Raw genomic sequence first — 21,801 nt, forward strand, 5'->3', positions numbered from 1 at the left:
TTTAAGGTCTCAGGTGTATTGGAAACCAACAGTTAAATACAGAAACATGGCATTGTTAAACATAGTGAAGAAATAAAGAGCGTGGAAATAAACCATTATTTAAATAAAATAAACAGTGCAGTAAAAAACTGCTACAGAGCCCCCCGCTTCAGTACATAACATTTATCAACAAGCAGAAAAAAAAAACTTTAGAATTCTACCCCCCCCCTTCTGACTTGAAGTTAAAAACTGATTAAGGAAATCAGCAATTTCCTTTATTCAGAAAAACTTACAATAGACGCCAATTGCAGAATAAATAAAATGGGTTTGAGTGGATAGAGTGCAGCAGGAAAGAATTAACTATATGGTGCAGGCCCTAAGAGAAGCTCCCAAATGTGCCAATACAAAACAGAAGGCTAGCTGCCAGAAATTGAGAGCATGACTTGCTAGCGTGCCTAAGGAAAAATCAAAAAGACAATAGCGCTGTGGCAATGGTCTTTTTGCACTATTGAGTATGCTCTGTGCAAAGTATAAACGAAAAAAGTGAAAACTGAAGAAATTTTTTTTTACAACTACTAGTATATATAGCAAAAATAAACATATACAGATGGGTTTTCCCTCAGTCAAACTTCGTACCCAATACCCATTAAATAGTAAATGTGTCATTACAAACATTGTATATGATGGCAAGTCTGTAACAGTAATTAATTATATGTTCCCTGGGTATGATTTACTTACTTTTATATCCCTTATAGTAGCCTACGGGCTATGTGAGTGCCTGAGGTATTTACCTAATATGCTCCCGCTCTACTGTGCTTACCCAGCTGCAGGGATACTGCTACCAGTAGAGAGCCCATCCAAATACTGTGCCAGCAACAGCAGAGGATATCACAAAGAGTACAATGAGCCAACAGGAGGAGGCTAAGGGACAAGTCTCAGTAACACCTGTGGTAGGCTAGTGATAAATTACATTCACTGTCTAGGTACTCTATTACTCACCTCTATGTAAATCCAATGTCCCTGTTGGGGAGAAAGGGTTTCACATGGGTCTGAGAACTACTGTTCATGAAGAAAACTTCAGAGAGGTGAGGGGGGGTAAAAGCTTGTGAAATATTGGGCATCTTTGCATTCTCATAGAGACCAGAAGTTGAATCCCAGGAGTAATGGCTTGTGGACTCTCACTATATTATGAAATAAATATCTGTTATGCTTTATAAATTATTGTGACTGTTACACACCATTACATCTGTAAGAAATTGAATATTTACAGTTGTGAATTTAATAAACTGTAGTATCCTATTATTGAATCCATTCCACACTGGACAATAGAGGCATATTATATCTGTATCACATCATCATCTTATTCTACCTAGGTTTATTTTCCTATATGAAAGTGAGAAGGCTTTTGAATTCATAAAATTAAATATCAATGTGCCAGAAATATGTTTAACAGTAATAAAGGTTAAAACACTTTTCCCCCCAAAGAAATTAACTTTTATTACTGACACTGTTTGTCATCTATCAGTATCCCTTTAACTCTGGGTTACCTATACAAAAAGATAATTGGGGTAATTATATGGAAAACATATCTATGAAGTGAAAAATAAAAGGTTATTTCATTAAATATAATCATTAAATAGAGATATATATAGACAAAATATTGTTTAACATATTGTAGCTATATATTTGACTGACTCACTTAAAGGGATACTAAATCCAATTTTTTTCTTTCATGATTCAGATAGAGCATGCAATTTTAAGCAACTTACTAATTTACTCTTATTATAAATTTTTCTTCGTTTTCTTGCTATCTGTATTTAAAAAGCAAGAATGTAAGCTTAGGAGCTGGCCCATTTTTGGTTCAGAACCTGGGTTGTGCCTGCTGATTGGTGGCTAAATGTAGCCACCAAACAGCCAGCGCTATCCAGGGTGCTTAACCAAAAATGGGTCGGCTACTTGGCTTAGATTCCTGCTTTTTCACATTAAGATACCAAGAGAACGAACAAAAATTGATTATAGGAGTAAGTTAGAAAGTTGCTTAAAATTGCATGCTCTATCTTAAAGGGCCATGATACCCAAATGTTGAAATACTTGAAAGTGATGCAGCATAGCTGTAAAAAGCTGACTAGAAAATATCACCTGAACATTTCTATGTAAAAAAGAAAGATATTTTACCTCAAAAGTTCCTCAGTAGCCACATCCCATTGTAAAGGACTTCTAAGCAGCAAATCAGTATGTCTGTCCCGGGACAGCTAAGGAAGTGAGCCTCGTGCACTCATGTTATTTCCCTATTCAGTTTAAGGAAGTTTACCATGAAATCTCATGAGAGTTAAAAAGTGAAATCTCATGAGATCACAGTAAGAGAGTTCATGACCTCAGCACTGCTGATGCTGATTGGCTGCTGTTCATTTCTTCTTTTTTTTTTTTTTTACCTGCAGCTGGGCAGCAGCTGAAGTATAACTTTTTAAACAGAACTTACTCTGCTCAGCTGAGGAAGTTGTGAGGTAAAATATCTTTTTTTACATAGAGATGCTCAGGTGATATTTTCCTGTCAGCTTTTTACAGTTATACTGCATCCGTTTCAAGGGATTTAGCATATGAGTATTATGTCCCTTTAATCATGAAAGAAAAATGTGGGTTTAGTATCCATTTAAAGATAAATGAATGTACAAACACACAGATGATAAATAATGCATAGACAATTGAAGTCTAGAATAGATAGTGATGAACATAAGCACCTAAAAACTTTAAAAAAAAAACATTAACAAGTAAAAAACATAATTTAAGCTTACCAAATAAATTCCTTTCCTTCCGGATAGGGAGAATCCACGGCTTTATTCCTTTGTGTTGGGAAATACAACACCTGGCCACCAGAGGGAGGCAAAGACACCCCAGCCAAAGGCTTAAATATCCCTCCCAGTTCCTCATTACCCCAGTCATTCTGCGGAGGGAACAAGGAAAAGTAGGAGAAACATTAGGGTATAAATGGTGCCAGAAGAATAAAATAAACAGGGGACCATCCATAAACAAAAAACGAGCGGGAGCCGTGGACTCTCTCTATCCGGAAGGATAGGAATTTATCTGGTAAGCATAAAATAGGTTTTCCTTCCTAAGATAGGGAAAGTCCACGGCTTCATTCCTTACTGTTGGGAAAACTATACCCAAGCTCAAGAGGACACTGAATGAATAAAAGGAGGGAACAAAAATGAAGAGGCAGACGCTATTCTGAGGGCACCACAGCCTGCAAATAGTTTCTCCCGAAAGCTACTTCAGCCGAAGCAAAAACATCAAACTTGTAAAATTTTGAAAAAGTATGTAAGAAGGACCAGGTAGCCGCTCATTCTTAAAGGCCCAAGAGGAAGTCACTGTTCTAGTGGAATGAGCCATTATCCTCTCAGGAGGACGATGTCTCGCTGTCTCGTAAGCTATGCGGATGACAATCCTTAACCAAAAAGATAGGGAAGTCGAAGTAGCCTTCTGTCCCTTACGCTTCTCCGAATAAACAAAGAGGAAGATTGTCTAAACTCCTTAGTAGATAGAACTTAACTTTGGTAGAACCAGCATCAGGCAGCGTCTTTCCAGAAGTAGATTCTGATCCAGGGTCAGGTTGTGACATCTTGCAATATGTAATAGAAAAAACAACATATAAAGCAAAATTATCAAATTCCTTAAATGACAGTTTCAGGAATGGGAAAGGATGCAAAATAAACAAGCATCTATCAACCAGAAGCAATGAAAAAGTGAGACTTAAATAATGTGAAAAAAGGTGGAGTCCAGAATGACGCCCACATTTTTTGGCACCAAGTATGACGCCCACATTATTGGCGCCAAATACAACACCCAAATTTTTTGGCGCCAAGTATGACGCCACATCCTCTGACGTCAAAAACGACGCCCACATTTTTTGGCGCAAAAAAAAACGCCTGTAACACACATACGTCAAAAAATTACGCAACCACGAACAAACTTCCGGCGTCAACTATGGCGCCGGAAATGACAGAATTTTGCGCCAAAAAAGTTTGCGCCAAGAATGACGCAATAAATTGAAGCATTTTCTGCCCCCGCAAGCCTAATAGCTCGCAGGGAAAAAAGTAAATTGAAAATTTTTAAGGTAAGAAAAAACATTTTTACAAAAATTATTTATTCATATGCATTATCCCAAATAATGAAACTGACAGTCTGAATGAAGGAATACTGATTATCCTGAATCATGGCAAATATAAGTTTAAACACATATATTTAGAACTTTACATATAAAGTGCCCAACCATAGCTTAGAGTGTCATAAATAATATAAGACCTACTTACCCTAAGACACTCATCTACATATAGTAGATAGCCAAATCAGTACTGAAACGAGAATCAGTAGAGGTAATTGTATATAAGAGTATATCGTCGATCTGAAAAAGGAGGTAGGAGAAGAAATCTCTACGACCGATAACAGAGAACCTATGAAATAGATCCCCTAGAGGAAGACCATTGTATTCAAATAGGCAATACTCTCTTCACATCCCTCTGACATTCACTGCACTCTGAGAGGAAAACCGGGTTTCAGCCTGCTGCAAAGCGCATATCAACGCAGAATCTAGCACAAACTTACTTCACCACCTCCATGGGAGGCAAAGTTTGTAAAACTGAATTGTGGGTGTGGTGAGGGGTGTATTTATAGGCATTTTGAGGTTTGGGAAACTTTGCCCCTCCTGGTAGGAATGTATATCCCATACGTCACTAGCTCATGGACTCTTGCTAATTACATGAAAGAAATAAGGGTTCCTTCGATGGAGGAGGATTAGGACACAAGGAAGGAACTACAATCTCCTGATTGATGTTGCGATCTGACACAACCTTAGGAAGAAAACCTAATTTAGTAGGTAAAACTGCCTTATCTGCATGAAAAATCAGATAAGGGGGCTCACGTTGCAAAGCAGAGTTCTCAGAAACTTTGTGCGCAGAGGCAATAGCCAATAAAAAGAGAACCTTCCAAGATAACAATTTAATGTCAACGGAATGCACAAACGGAACCTGTTGCAAAACCAGAAGAACAAGATTTAGGCTGCAATGAGGAGCCCCAGATCTAAACACAAGTCTTATAATAATCAGAGCCTTAACAAAGGACTGTAAATCTGGAAGTTCAGCCAGTTTCTTGTGCAATAAAACCAACAGGGCCGAAATCTGTCCCCTTAGGGAACTAGCAGAAAGGCCCTTTTCCAGCCCATCCTGGAGAAAAGATAAGATCCTGGCAAACCTTAACTCTGTACCAGGAAAAACCATGCTCTTCACACCAGAATAAGTAGGTCCTCCACACCTTGTGGTAGATACACCGAGTAACTGGTTTACAAGCTTGAAGAAGCGTATCGATGACACTCAAAGAAACCTCTCTTGGCTAAGACTAAGCATTCAATCTCCATGCAGTCAGCCTCAGAGAATCTAGATTTTGATGAACAAATGGACCACCTTGTCTCAACAGGTCTCTGCGACAAGGTAACTTCCACGGAGGAGATAAGGACATCCCTACTAGATCCACGAACCACGTCCTTCGCAGCCTTGATGGAGCAATCAGGATTACTGATACTCGCTCCTGCTTGATGCGGGCAACCACTCGAGGAAGAAGCGGTAATGGAGGAAAAAGATATATGAGTTTGAACTTCCAGGGCACTGCTAGTGCACCTATTAGATCCGTACCTGGGTAACTTGGTATTGAGACGGGACGCCATGAGATCTATCTCCAGCGTCCCCCACTTGCTGCATATCTCTGCAAACACCTCGGGATGGAGAGACCATTCCCCTGGATGGAAGGATTGCCTGCTGAGAAAACCCGCCTCCCAGTTGTCCACACCCGGAATGTCGATCACTGACACCGAACAGCTGTGGACCTCAGCCCACTCCAGAAACTGAGATACTTTGTTCATCGCCAAGGTACTTCTCGTTCCCCCCTGATGGTTGATGTAAGCCACCGAGGTTATATTGTCTGATTGGAATCTGATAAACTGGGATGAACTTAGAAGTGGCCAAGCCTTCAAGGCCTTGAAGATTGCCGCAGTTCCAAAATATTGATCGGGAGGGAGGACTCCTCCTGAGTCCACAACCCGTGCCTTCCTGGCACCCCAAACAGCTCCCCATCTGGATAGGCTTGCGTCCATAGTCACAATCTCCCAGGATGGTTTTAAGAAGCATGTCCCTCGGGACAGATGATCTGGTCAGAGCCACCAAGAGAGCGATTCTCTCGACCGGCTGTCTAATACAATCTGTTGAGACAGATCTGAATGCACAGTTGTAAAGGTCTGAGACGGAACCTGGCAAAAGGAATGATGTCCATGCAGGACACCATGAGACCAATCACCTCCATACACTGAGCCACAGAGGGACTCAAGGAGGTCCGGAGGGCAAGACATGCCGAAGTTAGCTTGCAACGTCTCTGGTCTGTTAGAAATATCCTCATGGATATGGAGTCTATTATAGTACCCAGGAATTCCACCCTGGTACTTGGGATAAGAGAACTTATCCCAAGTTTATCTTCCATCCATGTGATCGAAAAAGACTGAGAAGGGACGCCGAGAATTCTTCCGGAAGAAGAAAGGATGGTGCTTGCACCAGAATATCGTCCAAGTATGGGGCTACTGCAATACCATGAGTTTTGGCAACGGCTAGAAGAGCCCCCAGAACTTTCGAAAAGATTCTTAGAGCAGTAGCTAGGCCAAATGGAAGGGCAATGAACTGGAAGTGCTGGTCCAGGAATGCAAACCTCAGAAACTGAAAGTGTTCCCTGTGGATTGGAACATGAAGGTAAGCATCTTTCAGATTTATAGTGGTCAAAAACTGGCCTTCCTGAATTAAAGGAAGGATGGACCTTATCGTCTCCCTCTTGAAGGAAGGGACACTGAGAAATTTGTTTGAAGGGACAGTTTACTCAAAAAATTCCTCCTCTTTAATTTGTTCCCAATGATCCACTTTACCTACTGGAGTGTATTAAATTGTTTACAAGTAATTCCATTACCCTTATATTGGCATTTGAAATAGTTGATTTAGCCAGGGGTATCCCCACCCATCCTGAAATTTGTTTTTGGCCTCAAGGCCAAGCTGTGTTAACACAGCAAGCAGAAGAATTTACACTCTAAGTGGGGTATAGAAGAGATAAGCTAATAAAATGTTAATTTTCAACTGTTCTCCTCAAGTATTGGTGATTGGTTTATGGACAGATATAAGATAAAGAAGCAGGTATATGTACACAATGTGATAAAGTAATGAGATCTGATTATACCTACAAGCTCAACCCATTTTATTGGTTGTGGCCTCAAAACACATAATCGGCCATTTGATATACACTAATAATCCCTTAAAAAGCAAATCTCATACTCCGCAACTGCTAAAACAAGTAATTGGGAACACATTAAGGGAAAAACAATTTTATAGTATACTATCATTTTAAAGGGACAGTAAAAAACAGAATTTGTGTTGTTTAAAAAGGTAAATAATCCCTTTATTACCCATTCCCCAATTTTGCATAACCAACACAGTTAGTTATAATAATATACTTTTTACCTCTGTGATCACCTTGTATCTATGGCTCTGCAAACTGCCCCCTTATTTCAGTTCTTTTGACAGACTTGCATTTTTAGCCAATCAGTGCTTGCTCTTAGGAGCTTCACATGCCTGAGCTCAATGTTATCTATATGAAACACATGAACTAACACCCTCTAGTGGTGAAAAACTGTCAAAATTCTTTCAGATTAGAGGTGGCCTTCAAGGTCTAAGAAATTAGAATATATACCTCCTAGATTTAGTTTTCAACTAACAATACCATGAGAACAAAGCAAAATTGGTAATAAAAGTAAATTGGAAAGTTGTTTAAATTACATGCCCTATTTAAATCATGAAAGTTTGACTTGACTGTCCCTTTAAGCACTTTAGGTCCACAATTTGGCGGAAAGTTCCCTCCTTCTTTGGGACCACAAAAAGTTTTGAATAAAACCCCAAACCTCTTTCTTCGATAGGCACCAGGACACCAACTCCTGAGGAGGATAGATCCCGAACACACCCTAGAAAGGCATCCCTCTTTTCTGGTCTGGTAGACAGATTCGAGAGAAGGAATCTACCCCTTGGCGGATGAGATTTGAAGCCTATCTTGTATCCCTGAGATACCACCTCCAGGACCCACTGATCCTGTACGTCCTTGAACCAGGTGTCTAAAAAAAAAAAAGAGACAGTCTGCCCCCCTACACGATCTGATCCCGGATCGGGGGCCACTCCTTCATGCCGATTTGTTTTCAACAAGCTTCTTATTCTGCTTGGATTTATTCCAGGACTGAGCAGGCTTCTAAGTACTCTTGGGTTGCTCGGGCTTGGAGGAGGATTGTTGTCGTTGGGATTTGTCAGAACGAAAGGAACGAAAATTAGAAAATTGTCGTCCCTTAGACTTGTTCTTCTTATCTTGCGGTAGGAAGGCACCCTTGCCAACCGTAGAAATAATGGAGTCCAGGGCTGACCAAATAAAATCTTTCCCTTGAAGGGTAGAGAAAGAAGTCTGGACTTAGAAGTCATATCTGTAGACCAAGACTTCAACTAGAGCATCCGACAGGCTAGGACCGCAAAGCCAGAGGCCTTTGCATTTAGGCGAATAATTTGCATGTTTGCGTTACAGATACAAGAATTAACAATTCTCAGAGCTTTAATTCCGTCTTAAATATCCTCGAGGGGAGACTCCACCTCAATGAGTTCTGACAAAGAGTCGCACCAGTAGGTAGCCGCTCCGGCAACTGCAGCCGCAGGTGGAAACAAAAATCCTGTATGTTGAAACATCTTTCTCAGAAAGGTTTCCATTTTCTTATCCATCGGCTCTCTGAATGAAGAACTATCCTCAAGTGGTATAGTAGTACTTTTAGCAAGCGTAGAGATAGCTCCATCCACCTTAGGAATGGAGCCCCACAAATCCAGTTGAGAGTCCGGGACTGGGAACAACTTTTTAAAAGTAGATGAGGGGGAAAAAGAAGAACCAATTCTTCCCCATTCGTTCTTAATAATGTTCACCATCTTAATCGGCACAGGAAAAGTCAAAAGAATTTACCTAAATTAGACAAAGTTTGCGAAGACAGAATCATAGGTTCTTCAGGCAGCGTGGCCTCTGGAACCTCTAACGTAGAGAGAACCTCTTTTAATAAAAAAAACACAAATGCTCAATTTTAAATCTAAATGACGGATCCTCCGCAGCAGGAGGAGGCTTAGACACTAAGGACTCCGACCCAGAAAGTTCACCCTCTAAAACTACAGAGGTTAACTCATCAGATAACTGGGACATAATAGCTAAATCCGATAAATATTTAGATGACTCCGGGTCAGGAGAGCTATGTTTAATCTTTCTCTTGCGTTTTTTTAGTGCGAGGTAATGCACTTAGGGCTGCAGACACCGCCATTTGTAATTGTGCGGCAAAGTCCGCAGGAAGGCCGCCTCCAGATGGAGGATTAGATGTGCTACGGGGAACTGCATGTGGAGTGGATAATGTAGCAAGGGTAGTAAGCTCACGGGGCACCGAGTCCTGAGAGGTAGACGGCTCAGAGGGACTAAGAGGCATATTTATGATTGTGCGAGCAGACATGATCCGATATAGCGGATCATGTCCGCTGCACATTGATAAATGACAGCATACGCTCTCTGCATTTATCATTGCACCAGCAGTTCTTGTGAACTGCTGGTGCAATGCCGCCCCCTGCAGATTTGAGGCCAATCTAGCAGGGAATGTCAATCAACACGATCGTATTTGATTGGGTTGATTTCTGTCCGCCACCTCAGAGCAGATGGACAACTTATGGAGCAGCGGTCTATAGAAGCCTCGCCGAAAACCATGGCCTCCTCACAATATAAACAGTTATGATTTAGTACAGAAGGAGTACCTTCTAACATGTCAGAGTCCTCCATAGCTCAGGTTATACCCACAGAAGGACACAAATAAAAATGTTTTGTATTATAGAAAACTGCACCTTTATACTCCCAATGGCTGGGGCACTCACCACCTCCTAGACCCAGACAGTTAACAGAGGAAACGCTCTCCTCAGGTTCAAGTCTCAGCAGGAATGGAGGAAATTAACATAGACCACACCCGTTCACATGGAGTGCAAGACAGTACTTTCCCTGTTATTACAAGTACAGCAAGTAATAGGAACTGTGCAACACTTAAAAATGAAAGTGAAACCTGTTTGTTCCAGCCAATAACACACAGTCTATCAGCCCAGGAAAAAAATCACACAAAGCAGCATGTAAATAATTAATACACTAATTAATTAACCCCAACTGTTCAATAAACCCCCTTCAGAGGATATTAAACCTGGATCCTATCAAGGTATAAAGGAGCCACACTGTGACCAAAAATGTTGTAGCAATTAATGTGTAAAAATGTAAACGATCTTACCTCCAGGATCCATTTTGTGGAGAATTTAAACGATAATAGCTAGAGCAGGGATGCACCATCCAAACTCAGTTGGGCTGAACAAAAAATAATCACTGGATTAAACAATAAATTGATGAATCCAACACACCCCTGTACCTGCTGAATAAATGTGCACTTAAACAGTTGATACCCTTGGAGCATTGCCAGAGAGCATAAATCTTCCGAGTATCTCCTCAGCTTATGCTCTCACAACAGGGTTAAGAATGACAAAAAGACTCACATGCCTCTTGTCTGCTCCATGAAGGAACAAGGCAGAATACTCCACTAATACAAGAAAATGTTGTCACCATTTAGTGAGAGAGATATTCACCATTTAGAGAGAGAGATATTATACTTTAACCATTTTTTGATATAAAAACTGCTAAGATCAAACTTACTCCTGTTACTCGAAGAACCCCTTCCATGCCGGAGAACAAGAGATAAAGGGCTCCAGCCATGACAACTTTATGAAGAGTGGCACCCAGGCGTGGCCTACAGAACACAAAGAGAAAAGCTAACAGGTTTGAAAATGAACATATGCACCTATGCCCCCCTCTACACAATTAAAATAGGATACGAGTAAACTATATGCAAGCACTCACTTGACAATGCCATATCCTAAGCTGACAATGATGACGAGTATGCGTGCCAAAGATCTTTTCAGAGCTGAAAGGAGCTCTCCAAGTATAACAGCTCCTTGCACTGCCAACAAATAGATGGATAAAATTACTGGCTATATGGGAAAAAACACTATATAAAAGTATAGCAGTTACCCTTTATGCATTATATATGAAATGATCCTTAATCAACTGACTTTAACTATGAGTTTAATATCTTTACAGGAGTTAAAAACAGTTATATGCAAGAAATGGAGAAATAATAAAATGCTCTAACATATCACAGCATTTTCTTTTTTTGCACTTTTACATCCCTTTACAGAAAAGATTTTTCCAGCTCATAGAACTGGCATAACATGGAAACAGATAACTCAAAAAAAATCTAATTTTAAATGGTATCATGAAAATAATGATCTATAGGGTATGGGTTGGCGCTCTACAAATAACCGATAATAATAATAATAATAATATGGGTTATAATTTTTGCACTGATTCTGCATCCTAAACCCAGTCACTAAGTACCAGGGCCTTGACACTGGCAGTTGAGCTAACATGTTTTAGCCAAAATATGGCACTATACCTGCCCTCCTTTTTTCTTATAGCTTTGGGAATAGTGCACAGGTATCTGTGTCCTCTTGTCTGTAACATTAGGCTAAATATTGTATTTTTGCAGCAGTCATTAAGATTGGGATTTGCACTCAGGATTTGTTTCTTTTTTTTGCATTGCAATATGTAGTCAGTTTTACAGCCTCCCGCATTTATAGCCCTAAAAGCATAAATTGGGTGAAGTTTTAATACACTCACTTCTATTCTCATTATGCTGAAAAATCTCTTGAACCAGCAACAAATCTTTTGTTCATGACCAATGAGAAATAATCAACATAAACAATCACTATGTTGTATGAGAGAAGCTAGGGTCTGGCAATCTCGTGCATACTTAAAGGGACATTAAACAATGTGCACAATTATGTATAAGGATAGCTGTACCTTCTAAAAATGACTGCAAAGTGTACAATTATGCACTCAAGTGTCCTTATAATTCATTTATAGCTGTCCTCTTTGGTGATGTAGTGTTTGTTTTATATAAAAAAAAAAAAAAAAAAATATGCTTACCTGATAAATTTCTCTCTCTTGTGGTGTATCCAGTCCACGGGTTCATCCATTACTTATGGGATATTCTCCTTCCCAACAGGAAGTTGCAAGAGGATCACCCACAGCAGAGCTGTCTATATAGCTCCTCCCCTAACTGCCACCTCCAGTCATTCGACTGAAGACAAGTAAGAAAAAGGAGAAACTATAGGGTGCAGTGGTGACTGAAGTTTAAAAAATAAAAACACCTGCCTTATAGTGACAGGGCGGGCCGTGGACTGGATACACCACAAGAGAAAGAAATTTATCAGGTAAGCATAAATTTTGTTTTCTCTTGTAAGGTGTATCCAGTCCACAGGTTCATCCATTACTTATGGGATACCAATACCAAAGCTTTAGGACACGGATGACGGGAGGGACAAGGCAGGTACTTAAACAGAAGGCACCACTGCCTGTAAGACCTTTCTTCCAAAAAATAGCCCCCGAGGAAGCAAAAGTATCAAATTTGTAGAATTTAGAAAAAGTATGAAGCGAAGACCAAGTCGCCGCCTTACAAATCTGTTCAACAGAGGCCTCATGTTTAAAAGCCCATGTGGAAGCTACCGCTCTGTAGAATGAGCTGTAATTCTTTCAGGAGGCTGCTGGCCAGCAGTCTCATAGGCTAAACGAATTATGCTTCTTAGCCAAAAAGAAAGAGAAGTTGCCGAAGCCTTTTGGCCTCTCCTCTTTCCAGAGTAGACAACAAACAATGCAGATGTTTGACGAAAATCCTTAGTAGCTTGCAAATAAAACTTTAAAAGCACGAACCACGTCAAGATTGTGTAACAGACGTTCCTTCTTTGAAGAAGGATTAGGACACAGTGACGGAACAACAATTTCCTGATTGATATTCCTATTAGATACTTCCTTAGGAAGAAACCCAGGTTTGGTACGCAAAAACATAATTTATGTAAGAACTTACCTGATAAATTCATTTCTTTCATATTAGCAAGAGTCCATGAGCTAGTGACGTATGGGATATACATTCCTACCAGGAGGGGCAAAGTTTCCCAAACCTCAAAATGCCTATAAATACACCCCTCACCACACCCACAATTCAGTTTAACGAATAGCCAAGAAGTGGGGTGATAAAAAAGTGCGAAAGCATATAAAATAAGGAATTGGAATAATTGTGCTTTATACAAAATCATAACCACCACAAAAAAAGGGCGGGCCTCATGGACTCTTGCTAATATGAAAGAAATGAATTTATCAGGTAAGTTCTTACATAAATTATGTTTTCTTTCATGTAATTAGCAAGAGTCCATGAGCTAGTGACGTATGGGATAATGAGTACCCAAGATGTGGATCTTTCCACACAAGAGTCACTAGAGAGGGAGGGATAAAATAAAGACAGCCAATTCCTGCTGAAAATAATCCACACCCAAAATAAAGTTTAACGAAAAACATAAGCGGAAGATTCAAACTGAAACCGCTGCCTGAAGTACTTTTCTACCAAAAACTGCTTCAGAAGAAGAAAATACATCAAAATGGTAGAATTTAGTAAAAGTATGCAAAGAGGACCAAGTTGCTGCTTTGCAGATCTGGTCAACCGAAGCTTCATTCCTAAACGCCCAGGAAGTAGAAACTGACCTAGTAGAATGAGCTGTAATTCTCCGAGGCGGAGTTTTACCCGACTCAACATAGGCAAGATGAATTAAAGATTTCAACCAAGATGCCAAAGAAATGGCAGAAGCTTTCTGGCCTTTTCTAGAACCGGAAAAGATAAATAGACTAGAAGTCTTACGAAAAGATTTCGTAGCTTCAACATAATATTTCAAAGCTCTAACAACATCCAAAGAATGCAACGATTTCTCCTTAGAATTCTTAGGATTAGGACATAATGAAGGAACCACAATTTCTCTACTAATGTTGTTGGAATTCACAACTTTAGGTAAAAATTCAAAAGAAGTTCGCAACACCGCCTTATCCTGATGAAAAATCAGAAAAGGAGACTCACAAGAAAGAGCAGATAATTCAGAAACTCTTCTGGCAGAAGAGATGGCCAAAAGGAACAAAACTTTCCAAGAAAGTAATTTAATGTCCAATGAATGCATAGGTTCAAACGGAGGAGCTTGAAGAGCTCCCAGAACCAAATTCAAACTCCAAGGAGGAGAAATTGACTTAATGACAGGTTTTATACGAACCAAAGCTTGTACAAAACAATGAATATCAGGAAGAATAGCAATCTTTCTGTGAAAAAGAACAGAAAGAGCAGAGATTTGTCCTTTCAAAGAACTTGCGGACAAACCCTTATCTAAACCATCCTGAAGGAACTGTAAAATTCTCGGTATTCTAAAAGAATGCCAGGAAAAATGATGAGAAAGACACCAAGAAATATAAGTCTTCCAGACTCTATAATATATCTCTCGAGATACAGATTTACGAGCCTGTAACATAGTATTAATCACAGAGTCAGAGAAACCTCTTTGACCAAGAATCAAGCGTTCAATCTCCATACCTTTAAATTTAAGGATTTCAGATCCTGATGGAAAAAGGGACCTTGTGACAGAAGGTCTGGTCTTAACGGAAGAGTCCACGGTTGGCAAGAGGCCATCCGGACAAGATCCACATACCAAAACCTGTGAGGCCATGCCGGAGCTACCAGCAGAACAAACGAGCATTCCTTCAGAATCTTGGAGATTACTCTTGGAAGAAGAACTAGAGGCGGAAAGATATAGGCAGGATGATACTTCCAAGGAAGTGATAATGCATCCACTGCCTCCGCCTGAGGATCCCGGGATCTGGACAGATACCTGGGAAGTTTCTTGTTTAGATGGGACGCCATCAGATCTATTTCTGGAAGTTCCCACATTTGAACAATCTGAAGAAATACCTCTGGGTGAAGAGACCATTCGCCCGGATGCAACGTTTGGCGACTGAGATAATCCGCTTCCCAATTGTCTACACCTGGGATATGAACCGCAGAGATTAGACAGGAGCTGGATTCCGCCCAAACCAAAATTCGAGATACTTCTTTCATAGCCAGAGGACTGTGAGTCCCTCCTTGATGATTGATGTATGCCACAGTTGTGACATTGTCTGTCTGAAAACAAATGAACGATTCTCTCTTCAGAAGAGGCCAAAACTGAAGAGCTCTGAAAATTGCACGGAGTTCCAAAATATTGATCGGTAATCTCACCTCCTGAGATTCCCAAACTCCTTGTGCCGTCAGAGATCCCCACACAGCTCCCCAACCTGTGAGACTTGCATCTGTTGAAATTACAGTCCAGGTCGGAAGCACAAAAGAAGCCCCCTGAATTAAACGATGGTGATCTGTCCACCATGTTAAAGAGTGTCGAACAATCGGTTTTAAAGATATTAATTGAGATATCTTCGTGTAATCCTTGCACCATTGCTTCAGCATACAGAGCTGAAGAGGTCTCATGTGAAAACGAGCAAAGGGGATCGCGTCCGATGCAGCAGTCATAAGACCTAGAATTTCCATGCATAAGGCTACCGAAGGGAATGATTGTGACTGAAGGTTTCGACAAGCTGTAATCAACTTTAGACGTCTCTTGTCTGTTAAAGACAGAGTCATGGACACTGAATCCATCTGGAAACCCAGAAAGGTTACCCTTGTCTGAGGAATCAAAGAACTTTTTGGTAAATTGATCCTCCAACCATGATCTTGAAGAAACAACACAAGTCGATTCGTATGAGATTCTGCTAAATGTAAAGACTGAGCAAGTACCAAGATATCGTCCAAATAAGGAAATACCACAATACCCTGTTCTCTGATTACAGACAGCAGGGCACCGAGAACCTTTGTAAAAATTCTTGGAGCTGTAGCTAGGCCAAACGGCAGAGCCACAAACTGGTAATGCTTGTCCAGAAACGAGAATCTCAGGAACTGATAATGATCTGGATGAATCGGAATATGCAGATATGCATCCTGTAAATCTATTGTCTATTGTAAATCCTGTAAATCTATTCCCTTGCTGAACAAAAGGTAAGATAGTCCTTACAGTTACCATCTTGAACGTTGGTATCCTTACATAACGATTCAATATTTTTAGATCCAGAACTGGTCTGAAAGAATTCTCCTTCTTTGGTACAATGAAGAGATTTGAATAAAACCCCATCCCCTGTTCCGGAACTGGAACTGGCATAATTACTCCAGTCAACTCTAGATCTGAAACACATTTCAGAAATGCTTGAGCTTTTACTGGATTTACTGGGACACGGGAAAGAAAAAATCTCTTTGCAGGAGGTCTCAACTTGAAACCAATTCTGTACCCTTCTGAAACAATGCTCTGAATCCAAAGATTGTGAACAGAATTGATCCAAATTTCCTTGAAAAAACGTAACCTGCCCCCTACCAGCTGAGCTGGAATGAGGACCGCACCTTCATGTGGACTTAGAAGCAGGCTTTGCCTTTCTAGCTGGCTTGGATTTATTCCAGACTGGAGATGGTCTCCAAACTGAAACTGCTCCTGAGGATGAAGGATCAGGCTTTTGTTCTTTGTTGAAACGAAAGGAACGAAAACGATTATTAGCCCTGTTTTTACCTTTAGATTTTTTATCCTGTGGTAAAAAAGTTCCTTTCCCACCAGTAACAGTTGAAATAATGGAATCCAACTGAGAACCAAATAATTTGTTACCCTGGAAAGAAATGGAAAGTAAAGTTGATTTAGAAGCCATATCAGCATTCCAAGTTTTAAGCCATAAAGCTCTTCTAGCTAAAATAGCTAGAGACATAAACCTGACATCAACTCTGATAATATCAAAAATGGCATCACAGATAAAATTATTAGCATGCTGAAGAAGAATAATAATATCATGAGAATCACGATGTGTTACTTGTTGCGCTAAAGTTTCCAACCAAAAAGTTGAAGCTGCAGCAACATCAGCCAAAGATATAGCAGGTCTAAGAAGATTACCTGAACACAGATAAGCTTTTCTTAGAAAGGACTCAATTTTCCTATCTAGAGGATCCTTAAACGAAGTACCATCTGACGTAGGAATAGTAGTACGTTTAGCAAGGGTAGAAATAGCCCCATCAACTTTAGGGATCTTGTCCCAAAATTCTAATCTGTCAGACGGCACAGGATATAATTGCTTAAAACGTTTAGAAGGAGTAAATGAATTACCCAAATTATCCCATTCTTTGGAAATTACTGCAGAAATAGCATTAGGAACAGGAAAAACTTCTGGAATAACCACAGGAGCTTTAAATACCTTATCTAAACGTTTAGAATTAGTATCAAGAGGACCAGAATCCTCTATTTCTAAAGCAATTAGTACTTCTTTAAGTAAAGAACGAATAAATTCCATTTTAAATAAATATGAAGATTTATCAGCATCAACCTCTGAGACAGAATCCTCTGAACCAGAAGAATCATCAGAATCAGAATGATGATGTTCATTTAAAAATTCATCTGTAGGGAGAGAAGTTTTAAAAGATTTTTTACGGAGAAATAACAGACATAGCCTTCTTTATGGATTCAGAAACAAAATCTCTTATATTATCAGGAACATTCTGCACCTTAGATGTTGAAGGAACTGCAACAGGCAATGGTACTTTACTAAAGGAAATATTATCTGCTTTAACAAGTTTGTCATGACAATCAATACAAACAACAGCTGGAGGAATAGCTACCAAAAGTTTACAGCAGATACACTTAGCTTTGGTAGATTCAGCACTTGACAGCGATTTTCCTGTAGTATCTTCTGACTCAGATGCAACGTGAGACATCTTGCAATATGTAAGAGAAAAAACAACATATATATAAAGCAAAATTGATCAAATTCCTTAAATGACAGTTTCAGGAATGGGAAAAAATGCCAAAGAACAAGCTTCTAGCAACCAGAAGCAATAAAAAATGAGACTTAAATAATGTGGAGACAAAAGTGACGCCCATATTTTTTCGCGCCAAATAAGACGCCCACATTATTTGTCGCCTAAATGCTTTTTGGCGCCAAAAATGACGCCACTTCCGGAACGCCGACATTTTTGGCGCAAAATAACGTCAAAAAATGACGCAACTTCCGGCGACACGTATGACGCCGGAAACGGAAATAGAATTTTTGCGCCAAAAAAGTCCGCGCCAAGAATGACGCAATAAAATGAAGCATTTTCAGCCCCCGCGAGCCTAACAGCCCACAGGGAAAAAGTCAAATTTTAAGGTAAGAAAAATGTTAAATTAAAATGCATTATCCCAAATATGAAACTGACTGTCTGAAAATAAGGAAAGTTGAACATTCTGAGTCAAGGCAAATAAATGTTTGAATACATATATTTAGAACTTTATAAACAAAGTGCCCAACCATAGCTAGGAGTGTCACAGAAAATAAGACTTACTTACCCCAGGACACTCATCTACATATAGCAGATAGCCAAACCAGTACTGAAACGAGAATCAGCAGAGGTAATGGTATATATAAGAGTATATCGTCGATCTGAAAAGGGAGGTAAGAGATGAATCTCTATGACCGATAACAGAGAACCTATGAAATAGACCCCTTAGAAGGAGATCACTGCATTCAAATAGGCAATACTCTCCTCACATCCCTCTGACATTCACTGCACACTGAGAGGAAAACCGGGCTCCAACTTGCTGCGGAGCGCATATCAACGTAGAATCTAGCACAAACTTACTTCACCACCTCCATCGGAGGCAAAGTTTGTAAAACTGAATTGTGGGTGTGGTGAGGGGTGTATTTATAGGCATTTTGAGGTTTGGGAAACTTTGCCCCTCCTGGTAGGAATGTATATCCCATACGTCACTAGCTCATGGACTCTTGCTAATTACATGAAAGAAACTACCTTATCTGCATGGAAGATCAGATAAGGGGAATCACACTGCAAGGCAGATAACTCTGAAACTCTTCGAGCCAAAGCGATAGCTACAAAAAACAGAACTTTCCAAGATAAAAGCTTGATATCTATGGAATGCAAGGGTTCAAACGGAACCCCTTGAAGAATCTTAAGAACTAAATTTAAACTCCATGGCGGAGCAACAGGTTTAAACACAGGCATGATTCTAACCAAAGCCTGACAAAACGCCTGAACGTCTGGAACATCAGCCAGGCACTTGTGCAAAAGAATAGACAGAGCAGAAATCTGTCCCTTTAAGGAACTAGGTTTGGATGTTTGAATGGACCTTGGAGTAGAAGGTCCTGCCTCAGCGGCAGAGTCCATGGTGGAAAGGATGACATGTCCACCAGATCTGCATACCAAGTCCTGCGTGGCTACGCAGGTGCTATCAAAATCACCGAAGCTCTCTCCTGCTTCCTGCTTCTCCTGCAGACGAGGGAGGAGAGGAAACGGTGGAAACACATAAGCCAGGCTGAAGGACCCGGGCACTGCTAGAGCCATCTATCAGCGTCGCCTGGGGATCCCTCGACCTGGACCCGTAACGAGGAAGCTTGGCGTTCTGACGAGACGCCATAAGATCCAGTTCTGGTTTGGCCCATAATTGAATCAGCTGGGCAAATACTTCGGATGGAGCTCCCACTCCCCCGGATGAAAAGTCTGCCAACTTAGAAAGTCCGCCTCCCAGTTCTCTACTCCTGGGATATGGTACTGAGCAAGTACCAAGATATCGTCCAAATAAGGAAATACCACAATACCCTGTTCTCTGATTACAGACAGAAGGGCACCGAGAATCTTTGTGAAAATTCTTGGAGCTGTAGCAAGGCCAAACGGTAGAGCCACAAATTGGTAATGCTTGTCTAGAAAAGAGAATCTCAGGAACTGATAATGATCTGGATGAATCGGAATATGCAGATATGCATCCTGTAAATCTATTGTGGACATATAATTCCCTTGCTGAACAAAAGGCAATATAGTCCTTACAGTTACCATCTTGAACGTTGGTATCCTTACATAACGATTCAATAATTTTAGATCCAGAACTGGTCTGAAGGAATTCTCCTTCTTTGGTACAATGAAGAGATTTGAATAAAACCCCATCCCCTGTTCCGGAACTGGAACTGGCATAATTACTCCAGCCAACTCTAGATCTGAAACACAATTCAGAAATGCTTGAGCTTTCACTGGATTTACTGGGACATGGGAAAGAAAAAATCTCTTTGCAGGAGGTCTCATCTTGAAACCAATTCTGTACCCTTCTGAAACAATGTTCTGAATCCAAAGATTGTGAACAGAATTGATCCAAATTTCTTTGAAAAAACGTAACCTGCCCCCTACCAGCTGAACTGGAATGAGGGCCGTACCTTCATGTGAACTTAGAAGCAGGCTTTGCCTTTCTAGCAGGCTTGGATTTATTCCAGACTGGAGATGGTTTCCAAACTGAAACTGCTCCTGAGGACGAAGGATCAGGCTTTTGTTCTTTGTTGAAACGAAAGGAACGAAAACGATTGTTAGCCCTGTTTTTACCTTTAGACTTTTTATCCTGTGGTAAAAAAGTTCCTTTCCCACCAGTAACAGTTGAAATAATAGAATCCAACTGAGAACCAAATAATTTGTTTCCCTGGAAAGAAATGGAAAGTAGAGTTGATTTAGAAGCCATATCAGCATTCCAGGTCTTAAGCCATAAAGCTCTTCTGGCTAAGATAGCCAGAGACATAAACCTAACATCAACTCTAATAATATCAAAAATGGCATCACAGATGAAATTATTAGCATGCTGGAGAAGAATAATAATATCATGAGAATCACGATTTGTTACTTGTTGCGCTAGAGTTTCCAACCAAAAAGTTGAAGCTGCAGCAACATCAGCCAATGATATAGCAGGTCTAAGAAGATTACCTGAACATAGATAAGCTTTTCTTAGAAAAGATTCAATTTTTCTATCTAAAGGATCCTTAAACGAGGTACCATCTGACGTAGGAATGGTAGTACGTTTAGCAAGGGTAGAAATAGCCCCATCAACTTTAGGGATTTTGTCCCAAAATTCTAACCTGTCAGGCGGAACAGGATATAATTGCTTAAAACGTTTAGAAGGAGTAAATGAATTACCCAATTTATCCCATTCCTTAGAAATTACTGCAGAAATAGCATTAGGAACAGGAAAGACTTCTGGAATAACCGCAGGAGCTTTAAAAACCTTATCCAAACGTATAGAATTAGTATCAAGAGGACTAGAATCCTCTATTTCTAAAGCAATTAGTACTTCTTTAAGTAAAGAGCGAATAAATTCCATCTTAAATAAATATGAAGATTTATCAGCATCAATCTCTGAGATAGAATCCTCTGAACCAGAAGAGTCCAAAGAATCAGAATGATGGTGTTCATTTAAAAATTCATCTGTAGAGAGAGAAGATTTAAAAGACTTTTTACGTTTACTAGAAGGAGAAATAACAGACAAAGCCTTCTTTATGGATTCAGAAACAAAATCTCTTATGTTATCAGGAACATTCTGCACCTTAGATGTTGAGGGAACTGCAACAGGCAATGGTACATCACTAAAGGAAATATTATCTGCTTTAACAAGTTTGTCATGACAATTATTACAAACAACAGCTGGAGGAATAGCTACCAAAAGTTTACAGCAGATACACTTAGCTTTGGTAGATCCAGCAGGCAGTGGTTTTCCTGTAGTATCTTCTGGCTCAGATGCAACGTGAGACATCTTGCAATATGTAAGAGAAAAAACAACATATAAAGCAAAATAGATCAAATTCCTTATAAGACAGTTTCAGGAATGGGAAAAAAATGCCAAACATCAAGCTTCTAGCAACCAGAAGCAAATG

At 40.0% G+C, this 21,801-nt stretch overlaps 1 protein-coding gene across 2 annotated transcripts in view; it reads right to left on the reverse strand.

Moving 5' to 3' along the window:
* Positions 1–21,801, reverse strand: part of TMEM87A (transmembrane protein 87A) — a 244,168-nt gene that overhangs the window by 100,283 nt on the left and 122,084 nt on the right. For both annotated transcript variants that reach the window (XM_053697919.1, XM_053697918.1), the window contains exons 10-11: positions 10,999–11,098; positions 10,795–10,888 (exon numbers count right to left, since the gene is read on the reverse strand). In XM_053697919.1, coding sequence (XP_053553894.1) covers positions 10,795–10,888; positions 10,999–11,098 — 194 coding nt within the window. The remainder of the gene's footprint in view (positions 1–10,794; positions 10,889–10,998; positions 11,099–21,801) is intronic.

Source organism: Bombina bombina, chromosome 1 (genome assembly GCF_027579735.1).
Source record: "Bombina bombina isolate aBomBom1 chromosome 1, aBomBom1.pri, whole genome shotgun sequence".
Classification (NCBI taxonomy): domain Eukaryota; kingdom Metazoa; phylum Chordata; class Amphibia; order Anura; family Bombinatoridae; genus Bombina; species Bombina bombina.